Raw genomic sequence first — 14,111 nt, 5'->3', positions numbered from 1 at the left:
GCTCCTGTGTGCATCCCCACACCAAAAACAAACAACAAAACCATCTATAATCTTTGGGAGTGACAGAATCAGTAGTTCAGGGTCATCCTTGGGTACATATTGATGTTTGAGACCCTGTGCTTTTTTTAAGACAAGAAGAAACAAAAGAGAGAAAAGAAATCCAGCCTAACCCCAAGATTTTCCCATGCTCTTAGGAAGTGCTTCTCTTGTCAGAGCAGAGGTTTCCCTGTCCTGCTGATGTTTGACAGATGTGTCTCACACTTGGGAATTCAAGGGTTTATTTAGCCTACAAAAATATTTGGATTGCACAATGTGGATTGCTGTGTTTTAGAGGCTGTTGGGCCTTGGTCCAGGGGAAGCCTTTTCTTCTCTCTGGTTTTAATTAAGAAATACTTGAGATTCACCAGGCAGTGGTGACGCATGCCTTTAATCCCAGTACTAGGGAGGCAAAGGCCAGCAGATCTCTGTGAGTTCAAGGCCAGCCTGCTCTACTGAGTGAGTTCCAGGACAGCCCGGACTACACAGTGAAACCCCGTCTCAAAAACACACGCACATGCACACGCACGCACCCACATGCGCATGTGCACAAAATACTTGGTTTCCTTTGTTGAGTTTATCCAAGGTCTTTACATTCTAGAATGCACATGTGTCTCACCGTGGCCATGCTTCCACTGGACGGAAAAATAACGAGACCTTGTTTTTGTAGCTTTCTCAAAAGGGGACAAATGAATGAAAATGGGCTGATGCAATACACAATCCCGTTACATTTACACAACACTTTTGAATTCACAAATTCATATAATCTCAAAGTGGAAGATAATGGTGGGGTGTGCATTTTTAATGATGAAGCAGAAGCCCCCAGGCCAGAACTTAGTGAAGAACTCAGGCCCATTAGTAATGGGTGCAGGCTTGAGACCTAGAACTTCAGGTTTTTGTATTCTCTTCTCCATGTACCTTGTATTTATTACTGATTTTTAAAAGATAGTGTACTTTGTGAGTCCTCACTTATCTGTGACTGACTAAATTATATGTTTAGCAAAGTGTCTCTCAAAAATTGCTGCTAATTTAAGCCAGGCCTAGTGTCTATTGGGGAGGCTGAAGGCAAGATAGCCCTATGCAACTTAATGAGATCTGTCTCAAACAATTAAACGCTGAGTAGTGACTGGACAATTCCCGTTCACATGAGGCCCTGCTCTCAGTCTGCTACCACCAAAACCAAAACACCAAAATGATTCCTACTAACTTTGGTGAACAAACCTAAAGATGAAAATTTCGGAAAAGTTATAAATTTAGTTTCTGTTTAAACTGATTTCCTCTTGTTAATCAACTCTCATGGACAGTTGCTTCTATTTTGGAAGGCTGAGTTTGAATGTATTTTAAAATATCAACAAGTGAGACCCTTCAGTGTCTCCCAGGTGTCAGTTTGGAAAGGTCCTCTGTGGACGTGTGCTTGTGATGTCTAACTCTGTCTGCCCTGCAGAGAGGACTAAAGGCTTTATATGATCTTGACGTGAATGCCTTGTTCCCAATGCTTACGTCAGAAAAGCACACAAGCCTCCTTGTGTCGGGAGCCGGTCTGTGGTTTAAATTAGAAGTGAAGGCAGGAGATGACCCTATTCCTCATGGTCACGGTACAGACTGGCAGGACTCTCCCACCATCAGGTGAAGCAGTCGCTGAGGAGTCAGTGTGAGAGCTCCAGGCCAGCTTCTGTAAGGTCCTGGGTTCCCTAGGAAAAGCCTTCTGTGGGATCCAAGGGTCGCAAAGCTGCCCTGCCCCAAGGAGTACATTTAAATTGTAAGCCAAGATGGGTGAGGTGGCTCAGAGGTAAGAGGGCTTTGCCACCAGGCCTGACAACCTAAGTGCGACCCTTCAGACCCACATGATAGGAGGAGAGAACGGATGCCAGCAAGTTGTTCTTGACCTCCGCACACATGGCATGCGCACCTACCCACATGCACACAGTAAATGAAAGAGCTAATGAATAAACACAACGTTAAGTTATGAACCGAGCACAGTAGAATGTGCCTGCAACCCCAGCAAAGGAGAGGTAGGAGGCCAAGCTGGCTCCAGGAGACTGTTGTAACTAGATCAGTGGCATCCTCCCTCCTGCATGTGCTTTGTGGTTCTGGTATCGGTAAACATTGCATTGCAGGCAAGGCGGAGTGATCATTTTTCTCTGAATTTAAAACTGTTATCATTTGAAAACTTGGGTACAGATGGACACGCGTGCCAGCCAGTGTATTGTCTCACAGCTTTAATCCCAGCACTAGGGAGGCAGAGGCGGGAGGATCTTTCTGAGTTCAAGGCCAGCCTGGGCTACAGAGTGAGTTTCAGGCCAGTCAGGGCTACAGAGTGACCCTGTCTTAAAACAAAAGACGAAGAGGAGCGGGGAAAAGCAGGTCTCCAGGGGTCTAGCTGGGAAGGGGAGCTGTCTATCTGCTGGGACTGGAGGCATCTGCCCCTCCACAGCTGCCCAGGCTGATGCACACCGGGGGCTAGCACGGTCCCCTTCTGCTCTGGGCTTTTTAATGCCAAAGGACAGCAAAGCCAGAGGTTCAGACGGGGGTTTATGAGTCTAACTTCACCTGGTAGAGCAGAATGTAAGCCCGTGAGGACCTCCCGAAGCGGCCTGCGCTGGCCAGGCCCCTGGGCTCCCTGTGGGTTGTAACTGTCTGACTGTCTCCGAGCTTGCGCTGCTCACCAATGCTCACCTCATCCTCTCTTTTCCCTTTCCTACTCTTGCTTCCTTTGCTATATCTGTGTGTCTTTCATGGTAAGACTAAAGAAAGTCTATCCACGTTATAATCAATAAATCTCATATATTTTTAGTAAACCAAATCGTTGTATATATTTTTTGGCTGCCTTTGTCCCTCTGTGTCTTGCTTTTGTTTTGTAAAATATGCTCAGCAATGTACACACACACACACACACACACACACACATTCCTTTTTGATACCGATATACAGCAAAGAACTTGGGTGCAAATTTAGTTCTCCTTACTGTCTTTGCATTTTTTCTTCATGTTTCTAATATTTGGCTCTTATTATCTTGCACTTTAAAGCTTGCCCAGTAACACTTGAAGGTATTTGCTTCATGACTGGACTTTATTTCTTATGTAAGTAGTAAGAAAAGAATCTGAGCGACACATTCCCTTGGGGGGTAGGACAAGAGTTTCCGGCCCTGAAGCCCTTCTTTTATCCTGTTAGCATCCCGTCTTGGTATTGGTAGCATGAGGAAACCCTTCTAGCCAACATGGCTTAAACTGTTTGCCTCTCACACGTCAGTAATGTTGGCACAGATGGTTTAATTCAGCCCCTCTTGGTTTGTGCAGAGGAATTAGGGCGTAGAAATTGCCTAAGAAGCCATCACTGAAGATCTGTCACAAAGATGAGCTGCCAAGCCTGTGTGCCCTGTCATCTGGTAGACCTCCTGCTTTCTCTCTTCCTCTTTCTTTTTCTTTTTTCTTCCTTTAACATTTACTGTGTGTTGGGGGGCGGGTGGGTGGATTCTTACACCATGTGGATGCTCAGGATCAAACTCATCAGGCTTGTGGCGGTGACTTCACCGCTGAGCCGTCTCTTTCTTCAGCACGTGATCAGTGCTTTGGTTGATTCGTGAAGGGAACATCCTGCCACCATCTTAGCCATCTGCATGGCTTGGGTTGTGTGTAGACAGGATAGGCACGGAGTTGAGTTGGTGACCTTTCGCTGGTTACTGGTGACTGTCCTCCCAGATGCTAAGTGTCCATGGGATCTTAGCCAACTAGGTCTTTGGGCAGAGGAGAATCCACATCTGTCTTCAGCAAACTCCAGTCCTGCTAATTTTTAGTTAAAACTTCAAAAAAAAATTATTTCAACTCTGAGTGCTACTTAAATAAAGCTTCAGGATTCATTTTTATGATAGAACAAAATACCAAACACGTTTCAGAGAAATCCAGGGAGCCCACATTTACTGTGTCTTTGGGCAGCACCCAAACCTGCCTTTCCACATTGCAGAACTGCCTGGTCCTTCCTCCCACTCCAGAAGCCCTGCTGTAACTCTGAGACGGCCCCCTGTCCTCACACTCCCTCGGGACTTTGACGCCCCTGATGCTCCTTCCTCTCCAGGGTGACTGAGTCAGAGCACTTCCGTAAAGTCTCAGATTCTTCTCTCACTACTTCTCATTCTGGAGTTTGAAGGTCTAAGCCACACAACGAGATCAATACAACACGTTTATTTCCATCTTCGTGTAGAGTTTCAGTTTACCATGAGCCATGAGAATTTTGTAGTTCACGTGCCGGATACCTTGGGTCTCACTAACCAGCCATATTCCGTGTGCCATCTCTAACTCCATTCCCTATTCCCCCAGCTGATTTGAAAACAGACTAAATGCCACCTGCTCTCCCTCTCCCCACCTGCTTCTCATGGAATTGGCAGGGACTCAAAGCTCCCTAGTGACAGACTCCTGCTGGCGACCTCCTCCTCCACTGATGCAGTGTCTGAGATTGTGTGGCCTGAGCGTTAGCCCGAGACACTTTTCTCTTGTTTTATGTTCCCTAAAGTTAATTTGGTGACACAGATCTGTTTATTGAAAATTAAGAACTTCTGTATTTTCAAAACTGGTCTTAGGTTTACAGAAGCGTTATAAAGGTGGCGTGGCCAGTTCATTTCCCTAGCCAGCTGCCCCACTGTGACATGTCACACAGCCTCAGTACCAGTACCCAGACCACCAAGTCACCACTACTCAGCTCTCTGCAATTGTCCATCCATCATTTTTCTCATCCAGGGTCCAAGCTAGGAAATACCATTGCACTCGTGTGGTTCTGTCTGCTTAGTCTCCTCAGATCTCTGACAGTCCCTCACTAAGTCATGCCTTTCATGACCTCAGCATGTTCGTACTTCACAGCAAAGCCTAAAAAAACGCCTGCACACCATACATGTACACACCCTCCCGCCCTCCTTGGGGCCGACTTCCTTGTGTCTTGCCCAGCCTCCATGTGTCCCCCTCACCCTTTCCCTTCTCCGCCTGGACTCCACGGGGGACAGTGTCCCCAGAGGCCTCTCCCGCCCCCTAGTGAGCCAGCAGGGAGCAGGGGCGAGGCTCTGTGAACCCCTCATTTCTGTTTGACCCCCAGCCTTCCTGCAGCTCAGTTCTAGAAACAGCCTGGTGCCTTCTTCAGATTGGTTGAAAAGCAGTTATTTTTCAGTTTGAATAATAATAATCTTTGCTACTGTTTTGGCTCACACAATCTTAAAAACACAACCTCAGCATTTACCAAGAAGTTACTGAAATTAGTGAGAACCAACTGATATTTCCAGCATCAATCTGCTCTGCATGACATCTGTATAATTGCTTTGCATGTGTGTATTTTAAATGTCATTGCTTGATAATTATTTATTCCAGAAGTAACAGTATTCAACGTGGGGTTCTTTCTATTTTGCTGTATTTTTTTTAGGGGGGGAGGGTGCGACAGTTTTTTTTAAAAATCTCCATCTTCCAACAGTATTGACTTGTCTTTTTGAGTTCAAATGGACACAATGACATGCGGGTTCTGCATGTCTGTGCATAGCTAAACCTTTTCTCCCTCGCAGTAAGTAAAATCTACAGGCATAACAGCCTTGACCCCCCATGCAACTTCCCCGTTCACCTTTTTTACCACGTTAACTGAAGTTACTCTCAAGCCTGTTCTGCAACAGTTACTTGCTGACCACGCCCTCCGCTGACTTCTGGACCCCTTCTAACCCTCTGGTCCCGTAGAGAATCCGAGTACATAAGAGACGCCGATGAAGAGAAAGCTTCTTTGCAGAAGTCCATCAGTCTCACCAGTGCCTTGCTCACAGAGAAGGACGCCGAGCTGGAGAAGCTGAGGAATGAGGTAGGGGATGTCCCGTGGGGATGATGGTCCCCTGGCCACGTTCCGCCCCTCCTCCCAGGCTGAGCGCAGCATGTGTGTTCCAGGTCACGGTGCTTCGCGGAGAGAATGCCTCTGCCAAGTCCCTGCATTCAGTTGTGCAGACACTGGAGTCGGATAAGGTGAAGCTTGAACTCAAGGTCAAGAACTTGGAGCTGCAACTCAAGGAGAACAAGAGGCAGCTCAGCAGCTCCTCAGGTAGGGGGATGCCGACATGGTGTTCCAGGGCACCCCTGTACCTCCTCCTCCTCACCGCCATGCTGAGCCTCCACGGGTAGAGGTGCCCTCCCAGTGCGCTGCCCAGCCGCCCCTCCTCACCCCTACCCCCACCTCACCATCCTGCCCCCAGCTCTCCCACTGTTGAGCCGAACAGGGGCTGGTCCCGAGTGTGCCTGGTGTCGGGTCTTCTCATGCTGCCTAACTGCTGTAACCCAAGGCGGGCAGTGTGTGACAGCTGCCGTCACACCAGCAGCCACCAGGTCTCAGAGTGCAAGGCCGCAGAGGAGAGCAGCGATCACTGCGGCCTTAAACACCAGGCACCAGTCCCCAGAGCTGGTGCTTGAGAGAATCCCTGAAGGGGCGGGGCTGGCGTCTGTGAGACCCAATAGCGGCCAGAGAGCAGGCCGGGACTTCTCCGAGTTCTCGGAGGCGCTTGACAGTGAGCATCCACCATCCACAGCAGCCCATCACAGCGGTGTTTGCAGCGACCCCTCTGATTGTCCTTGTTCTCGTTGTTTTTAATACAAGGTAACACTGATGCCCAGGCGGAAGAGGACGAGAGAGCCCAGGAGAGTCAGGTAATGCTCCTCCGTTAGCGCTCCTGTTGTCTCCCTGTTCCTGTCATTAGAGAGAGTGCGTAATGCATTGCTATGGACTACATGCTCAAAGGTTCTCAGGGTATCCAGTAGAAAGGTTTCCAGTCCCTGCCGTTTGGTCCCACAGTCCTGACGCTTACCCTCGTCTTAGCTTTGCAGATTTAATGGACAGCTAGATATGGTGTGTGACAGCACACGCCTCTGGCTCTAGCACTGGAAGGCTGAGATGGGAGGGTCATTGGAACCATGGGGTTTGAGACCAGCCTGTGTGACAATAGCAAGAGCCCTATCTCCAACACACGTACTCGATACAAATAAACAATCACATACTCGATATAAATAATCACATACTTGATACAAATAAACAATCACATACTCGATGTAAATAAGCAATCACATACTCGATACAAATAAATAATCACATACTCGATAAAATAAACAATCACATACTCGATGTAAATAAACAATCACATACTCGATACAAATAAACAATCATATACTCGATACAAATAAACAATCACATACTCAATATAAATAATCACATACTCGATATAAATAAACAATCACATACTCGATACAAATAAGCAATCACATACTCGATGTAAATAAACAATCACATACTCGATACAAATAAACAATCACATACTCGATACAAATAATCACATACTCAATATAAATAATCACATACTCGATATAAATAAACAATCACATACTCGATACATATAAACAATCACATACTCAATATAAATAATCACATACTCAATATAAATAATCACATACTCGATACAAATAAACAATCACATACTCAATATAAATAATCACATACTCAATATAAATAATCACATACTGGATACAAATAAACAATCACATACTCGATACAAATAAACAATCACATACACGATATAAATAAACAATCACATACTAGATATAAATAAACAATCTCCTCCAGTTTTTTTCCTTTCTTTTTTCTTTTTTTGAAACAGGGTTTCTCTGTGTAGCCCTAGCTGTCCTGGATCTCGCTCTATAGACCAAGCTGTCCTCAAACTCATAATCCACCTGCCTCTGCCTCCCAAGTGCTGGGATTAAAAGCATATGCTGCCGCAACCCAGCTTTTTTTTTTTTTTTTTTTTGAGTCAGGCTTTCATGTAGCTCTAACTGTCCTTGAACAAGGTGCTTCTCCTGACCCACCTCCCAGTTGCTGGATCACAGGTGTGCGACACCAGCACACCTCTCCAGTTTTGTTTTTTTTTTTTTTTAACATTAAGTTGCAGCATACCACATAAAGTACCCTGTGCTTATCCTTTCTTTAGCTGTATAGTATTCCGTTGTATGGGTGTACCATCACTTAGTTCCCTTTTGGTGGCAGGACACCGTGATCCTTCTAAGCTTGTGGTTGTGTTTTATAAATAGTGCTGCAAGAACTTACCTTGAATAGCTGTCAGACTCCCACCGACTCAGAATTAGCGTTGTCTCTTAGTGTGTCTCACGGGCACAGTACAGAATTAACATTGTTTTCTCCCCCTTCCTTTCTGCTTCCGTTTGTTTCTGCCGCTGCCGAACTTTTCTTCCCATCAGCAAATGGTTTGTTTCACGCTTCCTTATTTGTGTGTGCATGTACGTGTGGTTGTGTGTGGTTTCCTTGTCCTTATTTGTGTGTGCATGTATGTGTGGTTGTGTGTGTGTGTGGTTTCCTTGTCCTTATTTGTGTGTGCATGTATGTGTGGTTGTGTGTGTGTGTGTGTGTGGTTTCCTTGTCCTTATTTGTGTGTGCATTTTGTGTGGTTGTGTGTGTGTGGTTTCCTTGTCCTTATTTGTGTGTGCATGTATGTGTGGTTGTGTGTGGTTTCCTTGTCCTTATTTGTGTGTGCATGTATGTGTGGTTGTGTGTGGTTTCCTTGTCCTTATTTGAGTGTGCATGTACGTGTGGTTGTGTGTGTGGTTTCCTTGTTCTTACAATGGAGCTCCTAACAGAATGACTTAGAAGATGCCACTTGAAAGACAGGTGTGGGGGCTGGAGAGATTCAGTGGCTAAGCACGGTGGTTCCTCTTACCGAAGACCAGGGTCAGTCCCCAGCACGCACATGGTGGTCCACAACTATCCTTAACTCCAGTTCAGGGAATCCAGTGACCCCTCCTGACCTCCACAGGCCACAGACACAACACTCACACACATAAAATAAATCTAGAATAAAAAAGAAAGTCAGGTGTGGTAGCACATCCATGTAGTGCCAGCACTCAAGAGGCAGAGACAAGAAGATCTCTTAGTTTGAGGCTGGCTACAATGTGGAGACCCTGTCTTAAAAAAAAAAAGTAAAGAAAGGAAGTTCAAGGCCATCCTCTGCCACAAAGTGAATTGGTTTTTTTTGTTTGTTTGTTTGTTTGTTTGTTTGTTTCAAATAGGGACTAACTTGTTTAGACCAGGCTGGCTTCAAAGTAATAGGGGGCAGCCTGCCTCTGCCTCCCGAGTGCTGGTATTAAAGGTGTGTGTCATTCCCAATTTACGCAGTGAGCTTAAGGCCAGTCTGAGACACATAGCAAAGTCTATCTTAAAAAAAAAAGGAAGAATAGGTAAAGTGTGTGTGTGTGTATGTGTGTTGAGAGAGAGAAACTTCAATTTAGAGAAATAAAACCTTTTACTTTGTAAAGAGGGAAGAATGTTCTGTTTTGAGAATACCCTTGGTTCAAAAGGACATGGCGTGTTCAGGACATGCTTCCTTCAGACAGTCACTCTGTTGTCCTTGCTGCCCAGCTGCTCTTGGGACAGATGCCCTTCCTGTGTGTCAAGCATGTCACAGCTCGCCTCCGCAGAAAGAGAGCGTGGCTTCTCTGTGGAGCCTGCACCTTCCCTGAAGAGGCTCTGCTGCCCTGTCCCTTTACTGAGCAGTCACGTGACCTGAAGAAAGGTTCCGTTATCACTTTTCCAAATCTACATATCAGAAAAGTCCTGAGTCAGTTCTAGAATATAGACAATTTTAATGCTGATTTATCGACTGATTTATTCATGACTCCAGGAAATGAACCCAGGACCTCATACATAGCAGGCAGAGCTCTGCCACTAACTGTATTTTCAGCCCTGGATTCACACACACACACACACACACACACACACACACACACACACACACACGAAAGAAAAATTAACCATGCCTGTGTATTCAGAAACGTGAAATTATGACTGTGGACAGAATAGGTGTTGTGTTTTGTTGAAAAGCATCAGTAGCATTTCACCAATCCACAGACTAGTGATTTAAGTGTAATGTCATTTGTCTGAATGGCAAGTAAGGTTTATCCATTCACAGCTTCAGATTCGATGACATGAATTTGTGTGTGTGTGTGTGTGTGTGTGTGTGTGTGTGTGTGTGTGTATACATACAAAATGGTTCCTTAGTAGCCAACACTGAGGGATGGGAAAGGGAAGAAAGAAAGTCCCTAGCCCCCTTCACCCAGCTATGTTCTCGTCCCAGCTGGCTGTAGTTCGTCCTGCACCCCAGCACGCCTGTTCCTTGGGGGGACTGGAAAGCACAGGCTCTGTAGCAGGCACAGTTGGTCCTGCTGAGACGCACGCTTGCAGCTGTCGTGTGAGCACACTCTTCCTAACGTCTAGACTCCAGCTGCATGTGGCTTAGGCATTTACATCCCTCACTCTTTCTTTTCTTTCTCCCCCCCCCCTTTTAAAAAATCAGATTGATTTCCTCAATTCAGTAATAGTGGACCTTCAGAGAAAGAACGAAGATCTCAAGATGAAGGTGGAGATGATGTCTGAAGCCGCGCTGAATGGCAACGGGGACGACCTCCACAGTTATGACAGGTATGACAGCGCTCAGTCCCTCGGCAGAGGTCTGAGTGTCGGTTGTCAGATAAGAAGCGGCTGCCGGGTGCCCACTCTGCCAGGACGAACCGCCTCAAGTCTGGCGAGAGTGAGAGAGCGTGGCAGTCCAGCTGCTCATTTTATTAGACTGCCTGTGTGTGTGAACATCCTGCCTGCTTGTGTATATGCACTGCACGTGCGCCTGGTGCCCTCGGAGGCCAGAACGGGAGATCAGATGCCCTGGAACCGTAGTTACAGACAATTGTGAGCCACCACGTGGGTGCTGGGAACTCTGTTCTTAACCACTGGGCCGTCTCTTCAGCCTAAGGTGCACATTGTACAAAGCTTTGTCCTGGCTTCCCTGGAAACCCCAGATGTGGCTGTCATGGGTCCCTGTGTGGTTGTAGCATCTCTGTTAGTACTTTGACCTCCAGCATTTCATTTCTTCTGACCAACGTCCTGGTTTCCTGTGTTGACATTTGTAGCGATGAGCCGGAGAAACAATCCAAGAAGAAACCCCGCCTCTTCTGTGACATTTGTGATTGCTTTGACCTCCACGACACAGAGGACTGCCCCACCCAGGCACAGATGTCGGAAGACCCTCCGCATTCCACGCACCACGGCAGCCGGAGCGAGGAACGGCCATACTGTGAGATCTGTGAGATGTTTGGGCACTGGGCCACCAACTGCAATGATGACGAGACCTTCTGAGGGGCCTTGAGGGCGGGACCGGGCTTCCGCAGACTCCGGCATCTCGGCGGCTTCCCACCAGCATTGTGAGCAACTTCAGAAGAACTCGTTATTTTTTGAAAATATTTTGATCTTCAACACATTTCCCCTCATAAGTTCAAATAATAAATGTTTGGTAGGTGGGCTTTCACTTCCATCTTCATTTTCTGGATTTTTAAGATTTAAGACTTTGCACCAGGTGCCATTACTTTTTTGTTCCTAGAGAAACATCGTGGGACAAGCTGGACCCTGACAATATCTTATTTAAGAAACTTTAAATTATGCCGTTATTTCTCATATTTGCACTAAGATATTTCCTGGCTACATCTGTATATTTAGGGTTTTTGTTGTTGTTATTGTTGTTGTTACGCTTTGACACTGGAATGAGTTGCAAAAAAAAAATGTGCCACTTTGCATTTTCATGTGCTCATTTAAATAATTTCATTCCTAAATATCCAAGCTCTCCGCACTACCTGCCCTCAGTAGTGCCTTTTCCCAGGCTTGACAATAATACACAGGCGTGACTGTAAATCATGAAACAGAGAAAAGGGAGGGGAGCCCCAAACTGCTGTGGGGACATTTTATATAATCTGTATGCTGCACCCACGGACCCAACAGTGGTGTTTTCTTCATTGGTTTTACATAATTTCAACCTCTATATATTATATGTGTATATATATATATTTTTAAAAATCTATATTTTGGGAAAAAAGTATATACAATGTGTCTTTTCAGATTTTTTTACTTTTATGAAAAAGAAAACACCTGAAAGGATCATCAGGATGTGGCTGACTAGGCCAGGAACAGCCTCTGCAGCTTCCTAATTGTTGTCACCATCTGTATGTCGTTTCTTAACCAGCTGTGAGCAGCTGGAAGGGCTGCCTCCAGCTGTCTGGCTTTGTTTCCCTTCTTCTGCAGACAACCCCGGTAGTGGACTAAGCCACTGCAGCAGCTAAGCTAACTGATCTACAGCCCTCCTTGATATGTTTGTGGGTTGGTTTTTGTTTTTTTTACTGTGTTTTTTAATGAATGTATGATGAGAAATTCAACATGAATAATTTTGAATTTTCTTATCACAAAAAGATAAAACGAAGGACCTCAACATACAAAAAGAGTTTTATCAGCCAGTCTGAGTCTGTCTTCACTTGAATGTTTTTTGAGAATATGTAAAAAGGAATTAAATGCCCCTTCATGTGGCGTGCATGATAAGAACTTCCGTCTTTGTGTATATAAGCCTTTGCCATACTCCCCCTCAAGATTATCCACCGTGCGTGACAAGAGTGAACATTAAACAAATCTGTTACCAGTTGACATTTTTGGTCAATAAAACCACAGGAATTACTTCACAAACAAAATATGTAAAGCAGTATTAAAATCGGAGTTCTGTATCTACTTTAATAAATAGGTTCCGTTGTTTGGTTTTTCTGCCAGCAGTAGCAAACACATATTCTTGGGATTTTTTGTCATCTTTTTCTTCAAGTAAGAAAGCTCTTTGAAGTGAGTGGTGACGCATGCCTTTAATCCCAACACTTGGGAGGCAGAGGCAGGAGAATCTCTGTGAGTTTGAGGCCAGCCTGGGCTACAGAGTGAGTTCCAGGACAGCCAGGGCTACACAGAGAGACCGTGTCTTGGGGAAGGAAAAAAAAAAAGAAAAAGCCCTTTAGATCCAAAAGGCAATCTCTTGCCCTCACAACCACCACCACTAAGCCATGCTGACAGCTCTGCAAACAAGTCTTTCCACCTCAATAAAATAACTTGCTAAATAACTATAAAAGATTGGTGTGTCCAGCTGGACCCTTTGGAGGCGGAGACATAAGGGATAGAAATTCAAGGCCATCCTTGCCTACATAACAATTTAGAGGCCAGCCTGAGCTACATAAGACCCTGTCTGAAAAGAGAAAGAAACTAACCTGGTATGTCCTGAATGTTTTAGGCCTTGGGAGTTATTGATGGAGTTGCTTATAAGAATGTCAGCAATGTTAGTTTGGTGGTGGCATATACTGTTGATCCCAGCACTTAAGAGACAGAGGCAAGTGGATCTTTGAGTTCAAGGCCAGCCTGGTCAACAGAGCTCCAGGACAGCTAGGACTACACAGAGAAACCCTGACTTGACAAACAACAAAAATGTCAGCAGGAGCTGGACATATAGTTCAGTGTTACAGTGCTGGCCCAACATGCACAAGACCTGAGTTCAATCCTTTGCACCACACACAAATGCCAACAGCAGCAATACCTAATCCCTGCACTGGGGAGGTAGAGGCAGGAGGATCAGAAGTTCAAGGTCTTTCTTGGCCATGTAGCAAGTTTGAGGCTAGCCTGGGCTACATGAGAGACAACCTGTCTGAGAAGAAAAGCTGGGGTGATAGCTCTGTCAGGACATGGGTTTGTTCCCAGAACCCACAAAGTTGAGCATGGTGGCACACACTTGTAATCCTAGAACAGGGGAGATGGATAGGCAGGCCCCTAAGGGGCTAGCTGACCAGCTGGCCTAACCTACTTAGCAAGTTTTAAGTCAATGAAAGAATTTTACAAAGGTTGATGGCACCTTAAGAATGACAACTGAGGTTGTCCTCTATCCTGAGCATATGCCCTGCGTGTGCACACATAAATACCAGGCGCTAGTAGGCTTTGGTCTATAAGGTACCACTGTTAACAAGAAGATAGGATGCTGCACACTGAGGTGATGTAGTGGATTTTGGGATCTGGGGGGAGACAGGTGGAGACATCCTGACTGAGGCTGGTAGTTTGACAAGAGTTCAAGCCCAGCCTGAACTATATGATGAGACCCTGTTTCAAGGTGGGGGCAGGGTGTACAAAGATTTAAAATGATTCCAACTCAAGAGAGAGTGTCCTAGACCATAAAACCT

General features: G+C 45.7%; 1 protein-coding gene across 34 annotated transcripts in view; it reads left to right on the top strand.

The window, feature by feature from the left end:
* Clip1 (CAP-Gly domain containing linker protein 1) overlaps positions 1–12,691 on the top strand; it is a 118,183-nt gene extending 105,492 nt beyond the window's left edge. For all 34 annotated transcript variants that reach the window (XM_076560054.1, XM_076560051.1, XM_076560047.1 and 31 more), the window contains 5 exons: positions 5,739–5,856; positions 5,940–6,090; positions 6,640–6,689; positions 10,391–10,515; positions 11,001–12,691. In XM_076560054.1, coding sequence (XP_076416169.1) covers positions 5,739–5,856; positions 5,940–6,090; positions 6,640–6,689; positions 10,391–10,515; positions 11,001–11,226 — 670 coding nt within the window. In that variant the 3' untranslated portion in view covers positions 11,227–12,691. The remainder of the gene's footprint in view (positions 1–5,738; positions 5,857–5,939; positions 6,091–6,639; positions 6,690–10,390; positions 10,516–11,000) is intronic.
* Positions 12,692–14,111: the final 1,420 nt, after the last annotated feature.

The sequence above is a fragment of the Peromyscus maniculatus genome, chromosome 23 (genome assembly GCF_049852395.1).
Source record: "Peromyscus maniculatus bairdii isolate BWxNUB_F1_BW_parent chromosome 23, HU_Pman_BW_mat_3.1, whole genome shotgun sequence".
Taxonomy (NCBI): Eukaryota; Metazoa; Chordata; class Mammalia; order Rodentia; family Cricetidae; genus Peromyscus; species Peromyscus maniculatus.
This window is presented reverse-complemented; position numbering and strand designations above follow the sequence as displayed.